The sequence below is a fragment of the Scyliorhinus torazame genome, chromosome 2 (genome assembly GCF_047496885.1).
Source record: "Scyliorhinus torazame isolate Kashiwa2021f chromosome 2, sScyTor2.1, whole genome shotgun sequence".
Lineage (NCBI taxonomy): Eukaryota > Metazoa > Chordata > Chondrichthyes > Carcharhiniformes > Scyliorhinidae > Scyliorhinus > Scyliorhinus torazame.
Window position 1 is genome coordinate 112150451 of NC_092708.1, and position 17455 is coordinate 112167905.

The 17455-nt window shown below is 47.2% G+C and overlaps 1 protein-coding gene across 3 annotated transcripts in view; it reads left to right on the forward strand.

The window, feature by feature from the left end:
- Window positions 1–17455, forward strand: part of kalrna (kalirin RhoGEF kinase a) — a 1210365-nt gene that overhangs the window by 626935 nt on the left and 565975 nt on the right. For all 3 annotated transcript variants that reach the window (XM_072475613.1, XM_072475615.1, XM_072475625.1), the window contains exons 10-11: window positions 7695–7817; window positions 14061–14252. In XM_072475613.1, coding sequence (XP_072331714.1) covers window positions 7695–7817; window positions 14061–14252 — 315 coding nt within the window. The remainder of the gene's footprint in view (window positions 1–7694; window positions 7818–14060; window positions 14253–17455) is intronic.

The following is a 17455-nucleotide window of genomic DNA, read 5'->3' on the forward strand; positions in this document are numbered from 1 at the left end:
TCAAAGCGCAGAAGAGCAATAGTTATCGGGGACTCCATAGTCAGGCACACAGATAGGAGCTCCTGTGGTCATGGAAAAGACCCCAGGATGGTGTGTTGCCTCCCTGGTGCCAGACTCCGGGATGTCACTGAACGGCAGCAGGGCATCCTGAAGGGGATGCAGAGGTCATGGTACATGTTGGTACCAATGACAAAGGTAAAAGAGGGATGAGATCTTGCAACAAGAATTCAGGCAATAGACTAAAGGGCAGAACCTCTCAGGTTGTGATCTCTGGATTACTCCCAGTGCCACATGCTAGTGGGTACAAGAATAGGAGAATAGCACAGATGAATGGATGGCTTAAGAGTTGGTGCAGGCTGAATGGTTTTAGATTACTGGACCATTGGGACTGTTTTGGGGGAAGGTGGGACCTGTACAAGTGTGACTAGCTAGCTGGTGGGTTTGCTTAGTGCTGTTGCGAAGAGTTTAAACTAGTTTGGCATGGGGAGGTGTCGCAGATTGATAACAAAATAGGGACACAGCATACGACGGAAAAGCAATCAAGTCAGAGGGAATAGAGTGGGAGTAATTTTCAAGGGAATAACACAAGGCTGGATGGCCTCTACATTAATGCCAAGAGTGTTAAAGGTAAAACGGATGAGTTAAGGGCGATGATTGACTCTTGTAATTATGATATAATAGCTATCACAGAGACATGGTTAAATGAGGGGCAGGATTGGCAGCTCAACATCCCAGGATGTAGAATCTTCAGGCAAGACAGAGGAAGGGCTAAAAGAGGAGGAGACATTGCATTATTAGTTAATGAGGCAGTTACTGCGGTAAGGAGAGATGCTCTCTTGGAGGGAGCATCAAATGAAGCTTTATGGGTAGAATTTAGGAATAAAAAAAGGGACAGCTCCGTTGCTACATGTTTATTATAGACCCCTCAGTCAGCGGGAAATCGAGGAGCAAATATGTGTGCAAATCGCAGAGGGGTGTAAAAATAATAAGGGTAATTATATTAGGTGATTTCAACTTTCCCAAAATTAATTGTGATAGCCATCATGTTAAGGGCGTACATGGAGTAGAGTTCTTAAAATGTATACAGGAGAATGTTTTGGCTCAATATGGACAGGATCCAACAAGGGATGGTGCAGTGATGGACCTAATTCTGGGGAATGAAGCCGGATCAGTGGTTGTTGTGTTGGTGGGGGAGCATTTTAGTGACAGTGACCACAATATGATTCAATTTAAATTTGTTATGGATAAAGAAACAGACAAGTTGCAAAAAAAAGTTTTAGATTGGGGAGGGTAGATTTTAACAAAATAAGGCGTGATCTGGCCAAGGTAGACTTGAAAGAGTTACTTGTGGGGAAATTTACAGAAGAGCAGCGTTCAAAGATGAAATGGGGAGGGTACAGGCCCAATATGTTTCCTCTAGGGTAATAGGAAGGTGTAACAAACTCAGAGAACCATGGATGACCGAGACATTCAGGATACGATGAGAAGGAAAAGAGAGGCATTTAACAAGTATAAGGGGAGCAAGTCTGCAGAGACATTAATAGAATACAGAAAGTGCAGGATGGAGCTTAAGAACTCACTTAGGAGAACAAATAGGGAATGTGAGAAAACTCTGGCTGGTAAAAGTAGGGAAAATCTCAAGATATTCTGTAAGCACCAAGGGGGAAATCTGTGGGTGGAGCCAGAGGACATCTGTCTTCACCCAAGGGAATGAGGAGGTCGTTACGGAACTCAGGGAAAGAGATTGTGAGGTTCTTGAACAAATTGTCACCGGGAGTGATGGTATTGGAGGTATTGACGAGCTTAACAATGGACGAATCTCCAGGGATTGGATGCATTGTATCCTAGGTTGCTGTGGGAGGCAGGGGAGGAGATTGCTGGGGCTCTGACCCAAATTTTTAATTCCTCTCTGGCTTTGGGAGAGGTGCCAGAGGACTGGAGAACAGCTAATGTGGTCCCACTATTTAAGAAAGATTGTGGAGACGAGCTGGGGAACTACAGACCAGTGAGTCTCACGTCAGTGATTGGGAAACTACCGGGGAAGATTCTGAAGGAGAGAATCTATCTCCACTTGGAGAGGTACGGTTTGATCGGGAAAGTCAGCATGGCTTTGTCAGAGGGAGGTCATGCCTAACAAATTTGATTAAATTTTTTGAGCATGTAACCAGGTGTGTAGTTGAGGGCAGTGCAGTTGATGTAGTTTACATGGATTACAGCAAAGCCTTTGACAAGGTCCCACACGGGAGACTTATTAAGAAGGCAAATGCACATGGGATAAGAGTGATTTGATGAGGTGGATTCATAATTGGCATAGCTGTAGGAGACAGAGGGTGATGATAGATGGCTGGAAGCCAGTGACCAGCTGACTATCTGGGGGTCTATAGTTCCACAGGGATCCGTGCTGAGCTCCCTATTGTTTGTAATCTATATAAATGACATAGCTGACTTTGTGGGGGGGTAGGATCAGTGAGTTTGCGGATGACATAAAGATTGGCTGGGTGATTAACAGTGAGGTTGAGTGTCTTGGGTTACAGGAAGATATAGACGGGATGGTCAAATGGGCGGCAAGTGGCAGATGGAGTTTAACTCTGAAAAGTGTGAGATGATACACTTTGGAAGGAGTAATTTAACAAGGAAGAATATGTTTATTCAAAGTTTATCCAACAAAAATGTTTAACCAGTTAAACCCCCCCCCCCCCCGTAACAGAAAAGAAAAAAGATAAAAGAGCAAAGCAAAACATAAACATGTCAAGCAAACATAGTACAGAACCCATACAATGGGTTTCTCCCACACATATTAACCCTCCCCTATGTTTGTACAAATACTACCTGGGGAAACAACCCTCCCCCACCCACCCAAATATCCCCCCCCTCCCTGGGTTGCTGCTGCTGCTGACCGAGCTCCTTCTAGCGCTCCGCGAGATAGTCAAGGAACGGTTGCCACCGCCTGAAGAACCCCTGCGCAGACCCTCTCAGGGCAAACTTTATCCTCTCCAACTTAATGAACCCTGCCATGTCATTGATCCAGGCTTCCACACTGGGGGGCTTCGTGTCCTTCCATAATAGCAAGATCCTCCACCGGGCTACCAGGGACGCAAAGGCCAGAATACCGGCCTCTTTCGCCTCTTGCACTCCCGGCTCGTCCGCCACCCCAAATAATGCCAGCCCCCAACTTGGTTTGACCTAGACTTTCACCACCTTGGACATAGTCCTCGTGAAATCACTCCAGAACCCTTCCAGTGCCGGACACGACCAAAACATGTGGACGTGATTCGCCGGGCTTCCCGAGCACCTCCCACATCTGTCCTCCACCCCAAAGAACCTACTCAGCCTCGTCCCTGTCATATGTGCTCTGTGAATAACCTTAAACTGTATCAGGCTGAGCCTGGCACATGAGGAAGAGGAATTAACCCTACTCAGGGCATCTGCCCATAGACCCTCTTCAATCTCCTCCCCCAACTCCTCCTCCCACTTGCCCTTCAGCTCCTCTACCGAAGCCTCCTCCTCTTCTTTCATCTCCTGATATATCGCTGAAACCTTGCCCTCTCCGACCCATACACCCGAAAACACCCTGTCCTGGGTCCGCTGTACCGGGAGCGACGGGAATTCCCTCACCAGCCGCCTCACAAACGCCCTCACTTGCATATACCTGAACGCATTTCCAGGGGGTAACCTGAACTTCTCCTCCAGCGCCCCGAGGCTCGCAAACGGCCCGTCTATAAACAGGTCCCCCATCCTTCTGATCCCTGCCCGATGCCAGGTCCGAAACCCCCCATCCATCCTCCCTGGGACGAACCGGTGGTTCTCCCGGATCGGGGACCACACCGAGGCTCCCATCTCACCCCTATGTCGTCTCCACTGCCCCCAGATCTTTAGCGTTTCCGCCACTACCGGACTCGTGGTGTACTTTGTCGGCGAGAGCGGCAGCGGTGCCGTCACCAGCGCCCTCAGGCTCGTTCCTTTGCAGGACGCCATCTCCAACCTCTTCCATGCCGTCCCCTCTCCCTCTATCACCCAGTTACGGATCATCGCTACGTTGGCTGCCCAATAATAGCCCTCCAGATTCGGCAACGCCAGCCCTCCCTGTCCCTACTACGCTCCAGAAACCCCCTCCTTACCCTCGGGGTCTTGTTTGCCCACACAAAGCCCATGATGCTCTTACCTACCCGCTTAAAAAATGCCTTGGTAATCCTAATAGGAAGGCACTGGAACACGAAAAGAAACCTCGGGAGGACCGTCATTTTAATTGACTGTACCCTGCACGCTAGCGAGAGTGGCAACACATCTCATCATTTGAAGTCCTCCTCCATCTGTTCCACCAACCGCGTCAAATTAAGTTTGTGCAGGGCCCCCCAGCTCCTAGCTACCTGGATCCCCAAGTACCGAAAGCTCCTTTCCGCCCTCCTCAACGGTAGGTCGTCTATCCCTCTTCCCTGGTCCCCTGGATGCACCACAAAGAGTTCACTCTTCCCTACATTGAGCTTGTAGCCCGAGAAGTTCCCAAACTCTTTTAGGATCCGCATGACCTCCACCATCCCCTCCACTGGATCCGCCACATACAGCAACAGGTCGTCTGCATACAGCGACACTCGATGCTCCTCTCCCCCCCGGACCACCCCCCTCCAGTTCCTGGACTCCCTTAATGCCATGGCCAAAGGGTCAATTGCTAATGCAAACAACAGGGGGGACAGGGGGCACCCCTGCCTCGTCCCTCGATACAGCCGAAAATACTCCGACCTCCGCCGATTCGTAGCCACACTCGCCACTGGGGCTCTATATAGAAGCTTAACCCAACTAATAAACCCCTCCCCAAACCCAAACCACCGCAACACTTCCCAGAGATACTCCCACTCCACCCGGTCAAAGGCCTTCTCCGCGTCCATAGCTGCCACTATCTCCGCCTCTCCCTCCACCGATGGCATCATAATCACGTTTAGGAGCCTCCGCACATTGGTGTTTAGCAGCCTGCCCTTTACAAATCCCGTCTGGTCCTCATGAATCACCCCTGGGACACAGTCCTCAATTCTCGTAGTCAGCACTTTTGCCAGCAGCTTCGCGTCCACATTGAGGAGCGAGATCGGTCTATATGACCCACATTGCAGTGGGTCCTTATCCCGCTTCAGGATCAGAGAAATCAGCGCCCCGGACATTGTCGGGGGCAGGGTCCCCCCCTCCCTTGCCTCATTGAAAGTCCTCACCAGCAACGGGGTTCATAGGTCCGCATACTTCCTGTAAAACTCAACCGGGAACCCATCTGGCCCCGGGGCCTTCCCCGCCTGCATGCCCCCCAGTCCTTTAACCAGCGCCTCCAACCCAATTGGCGCCCCCAAACCAGCCACCTCCTGCTCTTCCACCCTCGGTAACCTCAGTTGATCAAGAAACCTTTGCATCCCCTCTTCCCCCGCTGGGGGCTGAGATCTGTACAGCTCCTCATAGAAGTCCTTAAATGCCTCATTTACATTCACCGCACTCCGCACCGTAGTTCCTCTGCTAGCCTTAACTCCACCTATCCCCCTCTCTGCCATCCTCTTAGGGAGCTGATGTGCCAGCATCCGGCTCGCCTTCTCCCCATACTCGTACGTCGCCCCCTGTGCTTTCCTCCACTGTGCCTCTGCCTTCCCCATGGTCAACAGGTCGAATTCCGTCTGGAGACTTCGCCGCTCCCTAAGTAGTCCCTCCTCGGGGGCCTCTGCATATCTCCTGTCCACCCTTAGGATCTCCCCCACTAACCTCTCCCTTCCCCTGCCCTCTCTCTTCTCCCTGTGAGCCCTGATGGAGATTAACTCTCCCCTGACCACCGCCTTCAGCGCCTCCCACACTACCCCCACCTGCACCTCCCCATTGTCGTTGGCCTCCAAATACCTTTCAATGCACTCCCACACCCTCCCGCACACCTCCTCATCCGCCAGTAATCCCACATCCAGACGCCACAGCGGGCGTTGGTCCCTCTCCTCTCCTAACTCCAGCTCCACCCAGTGCGGGGCGTGGTCTGAAATGGCTATGGCCGAGTACTCCGTTCCCTCCACTTTCGGAATCAGCGCCCTGCTCAAAACAAAAAAATCTATCCGGGAGTAGGCTCTGTGCACGTGAGAAAGAAAAAGAAAATTCCCTGGCCAGGGGCCTAGCAAATCTCCATGGATCTACTCCCCCCATCTGGTCCATAAACCCCCTAAGCACCTTGGCCGCTGCCGGCCTCTTTAGGAAGAGAGGTTGGACAGGCTTGGGTTGTTTTCTCTGGAGCAGAGAAGACTGAGGGGTGACCTGATTGAGGCGTACAATATTATGAGGAGCATGGACAGGATGGTAGGGAGCAGCTGTTCCCCCTAGTTGAAGGGTCAGTTATGAAGGGACACAAGTTCAAAGTGAGGGGTGGGAGGTTTAGAAGGGATTTGAGGAAAAATGTTTTTACCCAGAGAGTGGTGACAGTCTGGAATGCACTGCCTGGGAGGGTGGAAGAGGCAGGATGCCTTACATCCTTTAAAAGGTACCTGGATTATTTGGCATGCCATAACATTCAAGGCTATGGGCCAAGTGCTGGCAAGTGGGATTAGGTGAGCAGGTCAGGGCGTTTCATGCATCGGTGCAGAGTCAATGGGCCAAAGGTCCTCTTCTGCACTGTGATATTCTGTGATACTGTGTGACATGTTCCCTGTTCAATTCCAGTTAACAGGCTCTCCAAGGCTGAAGTAAAAGGTCAGTAAGTGAAAGGACACTTTAGCAAGGAAGTGCCCTCTCGCCAATCTTTGTCAACATTTTAATAAAAAGCTACCAGGCCACCACTGGGGTTATGGGGTCACTGTGGGGTTCCCTCTACAGGCTGCCATTTGGCTGCACCAGCACCCAGGGAGCCTGTAGGCCCGCCTGGACTGCTGATCCCCAACCTGCTTCTGGCAGCTGCCTCCAGCCAGTTGATCAGCCCCCACTGTGCTAGGAATCTGGAGGCTGACATATAAATCAAAGTTGGCCTCTTGTCAATGCCCTTAACAAGGTTCTTAATCAACCTATTTGGCTGCCTAACTCGTGGGGTATTTTTGGGGTCAGATCTACTTCCATTCCCGACCATGGAAATTGTGCCCATGATGACTTAAGGTAATCTGGCTTCTGAGGAGTCCCATAGTGAAAACTGGATAAGTGGCTATGGAGATGGAATGGAGATGGCATGGGGGAGGCAGGAGGGGTGGATGTGGGTGTGAGGGCTAGGAGGCCTAACAACCTTTTATAAAACTAAACCAATGTCTCAGAGAACTGAAGTAGGCCTTCTAACTCACCCACCCACCAAGGGGCTGGTTTAGCACAGGGCTATATCACTGGCTTTGAAAGCAAACCAAGGCAGGCCATCAGCACGGTTCAATTCCCGTACCAGCCTCCCCGAGTTACATGGTTAAAGGAACCTGACAGTACAGCAACAATCTCCAGATACGTTTCTTCCTGTTCTATAGTGAACAGTCTATTAACTACTTGGCCGTCAAACCTGAAATTTCATGTCTCAAGAGATTCAGTTCGCTGGCGCTTCAAACAAATTTGTTATTCTGAATCATAACTTTTCCCCAATTACACGTTTCTTGGTGGGTTCATGAAAACATCTTCCTAATCAAACAACATTAACATATAAAATGATTGCAGTATTGTGTATTACAATGATTTGTTTCTGCTGGTTGCTGTGCTTGTGTGTCATAATTTTCTTTTAATTACAGGTTTTAGACTGGATAGAAAACCATGGGGAAGCATTTCTAAGTAAACACACTGGGGTTGGAAAGTCACTTCATAGAGCCCGTGCTCTCCAGAAAAGACATGACGATTTTGAAGAAGTAGCTCAGGTAAGAATGACACCTCATCTTGTCTCTACTTTTAAAAGTCTTAAATCATTAATACTGAACAATACTTTACATTCTGTTTGTTGTTACTGATTATTGGTCCGAATTCTCTTTTTAAATAATGCAATACTTTGTGAAGGAAATGAACAGTAAAACAATTGGAGTTACATAACACACAGAGCCAGGAATAGTCTGGAATAGTCAAATGACTCCCAAGCATTCAACACATCGTGGCCTACTGTCTTAAGATTTTCTAACATTGTTTAGCAAGATGGGATACGTTTACTTCCTGTACTTACATTTAACTTAGTAAATATTCCTTTGATTATTGGCATCTCATATTTCTGAGAGCACTTTATTATTTGAAGCTACTCTGAAAAGGTTACTTTAGTAAATTAATGTTAAACGTTGCTTAATGTATTGATACATGTCCTATTTTGATGGACTGAATAGCATGGTAGCACAGTGGTTAGCACTGTGGCTTCACAGCACCAAGGTCCCAGGTTCAATTCCCCACTGGGTCACTGTCTGTGCGGAGTCTGCACGTTTTCCCCGGGCAGGATTCTCCCACCCACCGGCAGGTTGGAGAATCCCCGGGAGGCGGCACGAATCCCGCCCCGTCGCTCCGATGCCGGTGCTGTATTCTCTGGATCGGTTTTCGGGCGGGGTTTACGCCACGCCGGTCGGGGGCCTTTGGCAGCGCCCCCCCTGGCAATTCTCCAGGCCCCAATTGGCCGAGTGGCCGTTGCTTCCTGGCCAGTCACGCCGGCGTGAAATGGTTATGGTCCATCACGGCGGGACCTGGCTTGGAGGCCGGCTGGGTGAGTCCTCAGGGGGGTGTGGTGCGGGGGGATCCGGGCCCCGGGGGGGGGCCACGGAGGCCTGGCCCGCGATCGGGGCCCACTGATCCGTGGGCGGGCCTGTGCCATGGGGGCACTCTTTCCTTCCGCACCGGCCTCTGTAGGGCTCTGCCATGGCCGGCACAAAGAACCACCCTGCGCATGCGTAGGAAACACGCGGCCGGTCTTCGCATGCGCGTAACCATGCCGGCGGTTCTGCGTGTGCGGCAACTCACGCCGACCCTTCACCGCCGGTTGGCGCGGCACCAACGCCTCCGGCGCCGGCCTAGCCCCCGGAGGTGCGGAGGATTCCGCACCTTCCGGTCGACCTAACGCTGGAATGGTTCACGCCGCTCTTGGTGCCGGCGTTGGGCCATCCGGCCAGTTGGGGGAGAATCCCGCCCCCCCGTGTCTGCGTGGATCACGCCCCCCGAGTCCAAAGACGTGCAGTTAGGTGGATTGGCCATGCTAAATTGCTCTTAGTGTCCAAAACATTTAGGAGGGGTTATTGCATTATGGGGATAGGGTGTAAGTGAGGGCTTAAGTGGGTTGGTACAGACTCGATGGGCCGAATGGCCTCCTTCTGCACTGTATGTTCTATGTATACGTCATTGCACATATGAAGTCTCAAAGCCAATGGGGTTGAATTGAGTGTAACTGGCCAGAGGTGGGCAGAATGAGCTTCCCAGAAGAATTGTTCGGGCTTCTTTTCCAATTTACAGGTTACTTGTAGTTTTCCAGTGTCAAACTGCCATCATGAAATGTGCGTCCCATAGCCAGCTTACCAATTGGGAATCAGGAAGGTTGACATTGCTTCGGGCCCTTAAGTGTCTGGAGTAAATGTACATTTTGTGATCAAAGTAGGGAAGCAATACTGTGAAACTGTGAAACTGCAGAAGGACACCTGGAGGCAAGAACATTTCCAACAAGGTCCTGAGGTTTTCAGGTACAGCCACAGAGAAGCAGCTGGAGGAATTTGAGAAGAGAAAGGAGGTCCTCACCCCCTTGAATAGTGACATTTGCCAAGGGAAATTGGAGGGTGAATGGACATGGTGAGCGGTGACACAGTATGCCAATGTGAGTAGCATTGTCTTCAGGATCTGGCTGCTATACAGTAAGAGACTTAGTGATGTTATTGGGTGCGTCATGTCAAGACTCTTGCATTGACATGAAACATCTCCTTCATGTTTCTCACACTTTTACCTAAACTGACCAGATCCAACGTTTGCCTTAACCCTGTCAATACTTCTCTCTCCATTTGGTGCATTGACGGCATGTCAGCAGATAAAATTTCACATAATCTCCTTTCTTTAGTCATAGCTCTTTGGAATTCTCTTCTACAGAGAGCAGTGGATTCTGGGTCATTGAATATACTCAACATTGAGTTTGACAGATCTTTGACTGACAAGGGAGTCAAGGGTTAAGCGGCACAGGCAAGAAAGTGGCATTAAGACCACAATCAGATCCACCATGATCTTACTGAATGGCAGGGCACGATTTATGGGCCAAATGGCCTATTTCTGCTCCTATTTCTTATGATCTTATACTCACACCCTCAAAAGCTGTTGTTCACTCATTAATACATTTCTTACTGAACCTTGCTGCTGATTGCTGTAATCATGCACACTGTGGTAAATTCATTCACACATGGTGAGGATTGAAAGCTTTGGCTAAAACACACATTTATTCATGTTCACACCTTTTTAAAAAATCCTTGAATGTGTAACTAGCATGTAACAGGAGAGAGCAGAATACCATCATGTGTTACCACTTGCTCCTGTGGAAGACACAAATGTTGATGTCATAAGAAGGTATTGTCATACAGGTGTTGGAATGGAGGTGGCATGGGCGGAGGCAAGGTACATTTGTTGGCATCTTCCTTTCCGTTTAGCCTTATACAGGTATGATACCTCAAAACTGGCAACCTCAGGACCAAGGAATTGCCAGATTTTGGATAGTGCCAGATTTGGTGGCTCTTGAACTTACCCAATGTGGCTTGACTCGAACTGCCCATGGCTCAAACCACATGCCCCAAAATCTGGCACCATCCAAAATCTGGCATTTCCTTGGTCCTGAGATTGCCAGTTTTGAGGCACCATACCTGTATAGCTAACAGGAAAGGAAGATGCCTCCACCAGTGTCATCTCCATTTCAACACCTGTATTACTAGCCATGATGACCTGCGATCATGCAAATTAAATGGTAGATCTTGCATGTAGTGATGGGATGGTAAAAAGATGAATATTGCAAAATAGAACTTCTCACTATCATTGCAGGGGCCTTCAGAACAGAGGGCCAGTGTTCTGCTTAACCAAGCAAGCACCCCATGAAGACATTGAAGTTTGGGTCCTGTAATGAATTTAGAGCCCATATACATTTTTTGTCATATGCTGGATGGAGCTCACATTCTCCTTCCAAAAAAACATTAAATTATCATATTTTGTGCCACTCTTCTTGTCCAGAAACATCATCCTGGTCATAGCTGTTGGCTCTGCAATGATTCCCCCAAGTGAGACTCGGCAGCAAAGCTTTCCAATTTTCCACACAAAACCCCCACTTTCCAACTGCGCAGCTGCCAATCCATGCTCATTTATTGCTGACAGCTCATGCAATTTATTGTGAGACCATCACCAAAGTAATTTAGTCCCCCAATTGATGTTATCCATGAGGCCATCTAATCATTGAATAGAAGGAAATAGGATCAGGATTAGGCCATTCAGCCCCTCAAGCCTCCTCCACCATCCGACAAGATCATCTTCTACCTCAACAATATCTTCCCACATTATTCCCATATCCCTTGATAATTAACTAGAAATCTATCAACCTCTGTCTAGAATATATTCAATGGGTGACCATCCACAGCCCTCAGGGGGTGAGAGAATTTCAAAGATTCACCACCCTCTGAGTGAAGAAATTCCTCTTCATCTCAGTCCTAAATGGCAGACCACTTATTCTGGAATTGAATTTGACCACCAGCAACAGCTATGGTGGGATTTGAACCTGTATCCCCAGAGCATTGGCCTGGGCCTTTGGACTACTAGTCCAGTGGCATTACCACTACACTCCCATCTCCCTACTCGGAGTCAACCACATAACTGGCCAGACCAGGTAAGGATGGCAGATTTCCTTCCCCGAAGGACTGCAGTGAACCAGATGTTTTTACAATAATGAATGAAAGTTTCAAAGTCATCATTACTGGTACTAGCTTTCAATTCCAGGTTTCAATTAATTAGTTGAATTTAAATTCCACCAGCTGTCTGATAGGATTTGTACCTGTGTCCACAGAGAATTTGCTTGGATTATAAATCCAGCAATGTCACTGCTATGCCACTATCTCCTCCACTAAAACAATTTTACAACAAAGCAATGCTCGTTTCATGGCACTTTTACTGAGCATAGCAGTGGTAAACCACTGTTGCACCTCTATTAGGTGATGTATGGTAGGACCTGAACTACAGGTACGTTAGTAGTCCCTGCCTGCTGGCTCCGCCCAGTAGGCAGAGTATAAATATGTGTGTTCTCCATGCTGCAGCCATTTCGCCAGCTGCTGTGGGAGGCCACACATCTTAGAGCAATAAAGCCTCAGTTGTATCCAACTCAAGTCTTTGTGCAATTGATCGTGCAACAATAGCTTTCAACTGTGAGGCCACGGTTTCTCAGCTGCCACGGATGCAAAGCCCGTAATGGATCCTAAATATCGCGTGAGGCCAAAAACAGGATTAGCACCAGTGAGATTTCAGAGTGCAATCTTTCCCTCCCCCCTCTGATGGCACGATCAGGTTCATGCCCAGGAAATGTGCAAGCCTGATTTGCACAGAACACAAATTACAATATCATTAATGGGCTTAATGCCACTACTTCCAGGTTCTCTGTATTATCCCACCCAGCTGACGTGTTGTCATGCTGGTACAAATCACTGCTGGTTTTCAAAAGCAAAAACCATGCTGGGGATGCACAGATAAGTCTGGACCCTGGGTGGTGAGATATATGGCCGGGCAGAGCCCCCAGTATCTTGGCAGTGCCAGGAGTGCCAGAGTGGGCCCTCTGCAGAGCGCCACTTGGAGTGGGGGGGGGGGTTTGGGGGGTGGTGCCGGGGTGGGTAGTGCCCCGATATCTATCAGGGAGAGTGCACAGATGCTTGCTTGGTTGTGGATGGGGGTGGCGGGGACAGTGGCGGGGACTTGGAGAGCCCCGATACGGCATGGTGGTGGGGATGTGTACCCTGATGCTTGGGAGGTCCTCCATGTCCTTGGAGGGGGGAGTGGAAGTTTATTTTTAGTGTAGATTTTATCGTCTCCCAAAAAAAACAAATCTTAATAGAAATTCATGATAACTTTCTGTTCATTTTCCAGAATTTATATAACAATTGCTTTCAAGTTAACCATAATCATAATAATCTTGTAATGCATCCTTTAGGCTATATATGAATTACACAGAATAGAAACCATGAATTAGCCCAGAATCTTTATGTAACTACTGGCATACATGTGTGCTGAAGCATGCTAATGTCCTGTTAGCATTTCTAATTGTGGTTATATTATATTCTAAATTTGTTTTTTTAACAATATTAATTATCTATAATATTGGACATCAACACTGATAAACCAGAATAAGCATTTTATAGTGTGCTACCTGAGGGTTGATTGCACTAAAAGCTGTGGGATTAGCTTTTCTGAGATACCGTGGTATGGTGACCTCTGACACATCAGGTGACTTATCAGAAAGAGCCAGTGGACCTGCAATTCTCACAGCAAGTTCTTCACTGTGCCGTCATGAGGATCTGGGAAAATTTCAACTTTCGGGTGACTGGCAAACCTTAACAGATAATGGGGAAAACAGGAATTTTCTGACAATGCAGCACAAAGTACTTTGGAAAGAAAGAAAAAAAGGAAGAAAGAGAGAGAGAGAGAGAAAAGAAAGTTCATACATTTATAAAGTAATAGTTGATTTTCTTCTTACTATGGAAGACAGTCCTGACTGAGTCACATTATCTGATTGATCCAGTACTTTGTGCACTTGGTTCGGTAAATAGTTCTGTGTCAAAGACAGATTGCTGTGGGAGTGCCCTGTGTGAATCAAATCACATGAATGGCGACTCTTAAAGATTCCAGGGATTTTGTAGATAAGCAGAAACTTTTGTATTAATGTACATGACGTTCTGGTGTTGTTGGAGCAATGTTACATTTCGAAAGATTATACTCTGTTTGGTATCTACTGTGGAAGGTTTAATCTATGCTGCTCATTCTCCCAGATGCTTTTTTCGCTCTTTTACTAAAGGGAATGATTTATGCGATTTATTTTATGCTTAATAGATTATCTATAGGTGTATTGTAGAGAGAGTAAACAGCCCCACAAGAGCTTTCAGAATTCGCAAATCCATTTAATTTTCTTCTCATTTTTTTACCAGAATACATACACAAATGCTGATAAGCTGCTGGAGGCAGCAGAGCAACTAGCTCAGACTGGAGAATGTGATCCTGAGGAGATCTACAAAGCTGCCCGACACCTAGAAGTGAGGATTCAAGATTTTGTACGAAGAGTGGAGCATAGGAAACTTCTGCTAGATATGTCAGTGTCATTTCACACCCACACAAAAGAGGTAAGATAGAATGATTGATAGCTTCATACCTGCACAATGTTGACATTCAATTTAATGCATCAATTACCATAGGAATATTTGAGGGTAAATTTTAGAATATTCTGCTCCTGACACAAGCCTCACTAACGTCCAGAATGATTTATAAAATGGGTCTGCAGGCCCATATACTAAAAGATTTAGGCTGTGAAACAAAGGGCAGGATTTTCCTGCCCTTCCCACTGATGAGATTTCTGGTCCAACCAAAGGTGACCCCACCTTGCGCCGTCTTTTCTGGTGGCATGACTGGCAAGCAATGTAAATGGCCATTGACTTTGTCTAGACTGGAAAATCCCACTGGCCGCCAATGGTGGGGGGTGGGGAGGGTTGTAAAATCCTGGCCAAGTTGTTTAACAAGGCCCAGCAAGTGATTCAAGTACTTCAGTTTGATATGCTGTATATGGGCTGAACTCTTGGCACTGAGCTCACCCTTGTGAAATGGATAGATGCTTAATTTATGTAACCTTGCCTGTTCCACTTCGATTCTTAATTATTGCTGTTGAACTTTATTGATAATTTTATTTTGCAATTAAAATTCTAATTTTGCTTTTTGATTTCTGCAACATCATTTTGCATTTTCTTTCCTTTTGCCAACAATTTCCAAAGCTTGCTGCTGAAATATAAACCTGCCCAGATTCAGAATTCCTTTGGGATTCCAACAATACTAGTAGTTTAAATGAAGAAGGTGAAAAGAACAGCCATACCATTGATAATAGATAACCGTGAAATTTCAAATGGCGGATCATTTGAGAATTAACTGCAACTTCCGTAACCACAGAAAATACCTGATGCAAAGGCAGTCGGTCAGTAGTTCATCCTATACCTTTCTTAGTGATAGAGTGAATATAAAATGATTTCAAGACAAACAAAGGTAGAGTGTGAGTAAGACATTGGTCTGAATTTTTTACAGAGCCGAGGGGACTCTGTAAACCTTTAAAAATGGCAATTCAGGATGGCACAGTGGCGCAGCGGTTAGCACTGTTGCCTCATGGCACCGAGGACTCAGGATTGATCCCAGCCCCGGGTCACTATCCATGTGGAGTTTGTACATTCCCCCCATGTCTGCATGGGTCTGACTCCCACAACCCAAATAGATGCAGGGTAGGTGGATTGGCCACGCTAAATTGTCCATTAATTGGAAAAATCTTTTTTTTAAATGGCAACTGGGTCCCGATTCCAGGATTCCAGGCACCATCCCCAGCGCTCCCAAATTTTGCCAGCACAGTTTAAGGGTGTGGGCTGGCGTAGTTCGCAAGCCCACACACTGCACTCCGTTGTGGGGGATAGGCATTTCTTAGTCCCCCAAAATGTTCATGGAGTCGGGCCAGTTTTACAAGGAATCGTGGTTTACGGCCCTTCAGAAGGGTCATGACCACAGGGCACGATTCAACGGACATCAAACTAAGTCCACTGTCGGGCACGTTTGGCAGGGTATTTTTCGGCGGCTGCAGCGCCGAGAAACATCCCACTATCCAATGGCACTTTGCCTTTTTGTTTTGGCCTCGGGGAGTTTCTTGTCAGCTTTCCTACTGGCAAGCTGAAATTGAGAATGAAGAATAGCCAGTTTGTTTATTATAAGACGCTCAGGCTTGAATTTTTGTAAAGACGGAGAGGATCTCTGACAAAGTCAAAATGACAAAGATGATACAATTCAGGAAGCCCTGCCCCTGAACCTGGTACCCACAGTTTTTCCAGGGATGGGAATGGGGGCAAGGTTGCAGTTTGAGCTGGTTGACATTGTCAACTGCACAAGTTAGAGTGCAGCTGCCATCAAACAGATCCATTTTTCATTAGTTGGTTGTCTAAAACAGGAATGATGGGAAACCTCGGCCAGTGAGTGGGCCGTATAAGTGGCCCTCCTTCATCTCAGTGGGCACAAGATTGAAATCAGGCTTGTTCACTAACCATGAGCCAATGAATAAGATTAAGTACATTTAATACATGCTAGATATTTCATAACGAGTTATAGAAAATGCTTAATCGTTTATATATTAATATAACTGTCATCAACATCAATTGGTAAAAACAAAATAAATATTTACTCTTGATTGAATGCAGAGGGAACGCACGGCTCTCACAGTCAATGTTGTGAGCAACCAGCGCGCACCTCACTTTACTTGCCCTTGCTTCAAGTGCATATCACTTCAGTCATACCGGTAGGAAAAGAGCTACGTGGACGGAAACCAGAGGAATGTGACAATTGTTGACGTGGGCATCGGTCAACAAAATGTCTCGTGGGCTGCATTCAAAACCCTGATGGGCTGCCCCTGGGCCACAGGTTGCCCACCTCTGACATATGGGCTTTACACTGTTCAGGAGAAGGTCTAAAGCTGCTGGAGTTATTTAGAGAAGTAGGGCACCCTTTGGAGAGGTAGGGTGTCTGTTGGAGAGTTACATACCCTATTGGATAGGTCGAGTTTGGGGCGTGGGGGTACCATGTATAGTCATGGGGTGAGAGAGATCATTACAATAGTTATCCAGAAGCTGCAAGTGGTTTTAATTCTCCTAATTTTTTTCTGGGTAACTATTACTGTATGACAGCCGGAACTATCTGAAGTTTGCAATTCAAGTCGGGTTATTGTATGGTTCCCAGTGCAGGCAATTGCCCAAAGGAAGTTTGAACTTTCCAGGCAACTGCCTTGCAATCCTTATCTGGGAACGTTTGGGAGGGTTCCTCAGTGCATCTTTGGGGTACCACCCAGAATGCTGCCCCGGAGCTCAGCAATTATGGCCCTATAATAATTTGCGACTTCAAAAATATTTTCCTCATGTTGCCTCTGAAGTTGTGCCAAGCACCTTAAATCTGTATCCTCTGATTAAAAATTCTTCTGTCACGAGAAACAATTTCCCTTTATTTACTCAGAACACTTTAATCAAATTTTCCTTTAACTTTCTCTACTCTAATAAGAACCACGGTTTGTCTACATGTAACTGGAACCTGGCACGGTGGTACCATTCCAGTACATTTTATGTTTGAGTTTGTGGTGTGGAGGTTTGAAAAGGGCTGTCGCCTCCTTGGTGGGCTAATTCTAAATTAAAACACTCAGACCTGTTTGCATTTGCAATATGAGATATAAGTAGGGCAGTGAGAACATTGATTTACAGGGTTAATGGTGCACATCTGACCTGCGAAGAGAAGCTTGGACACGCTGAATAAAAATTCTAGC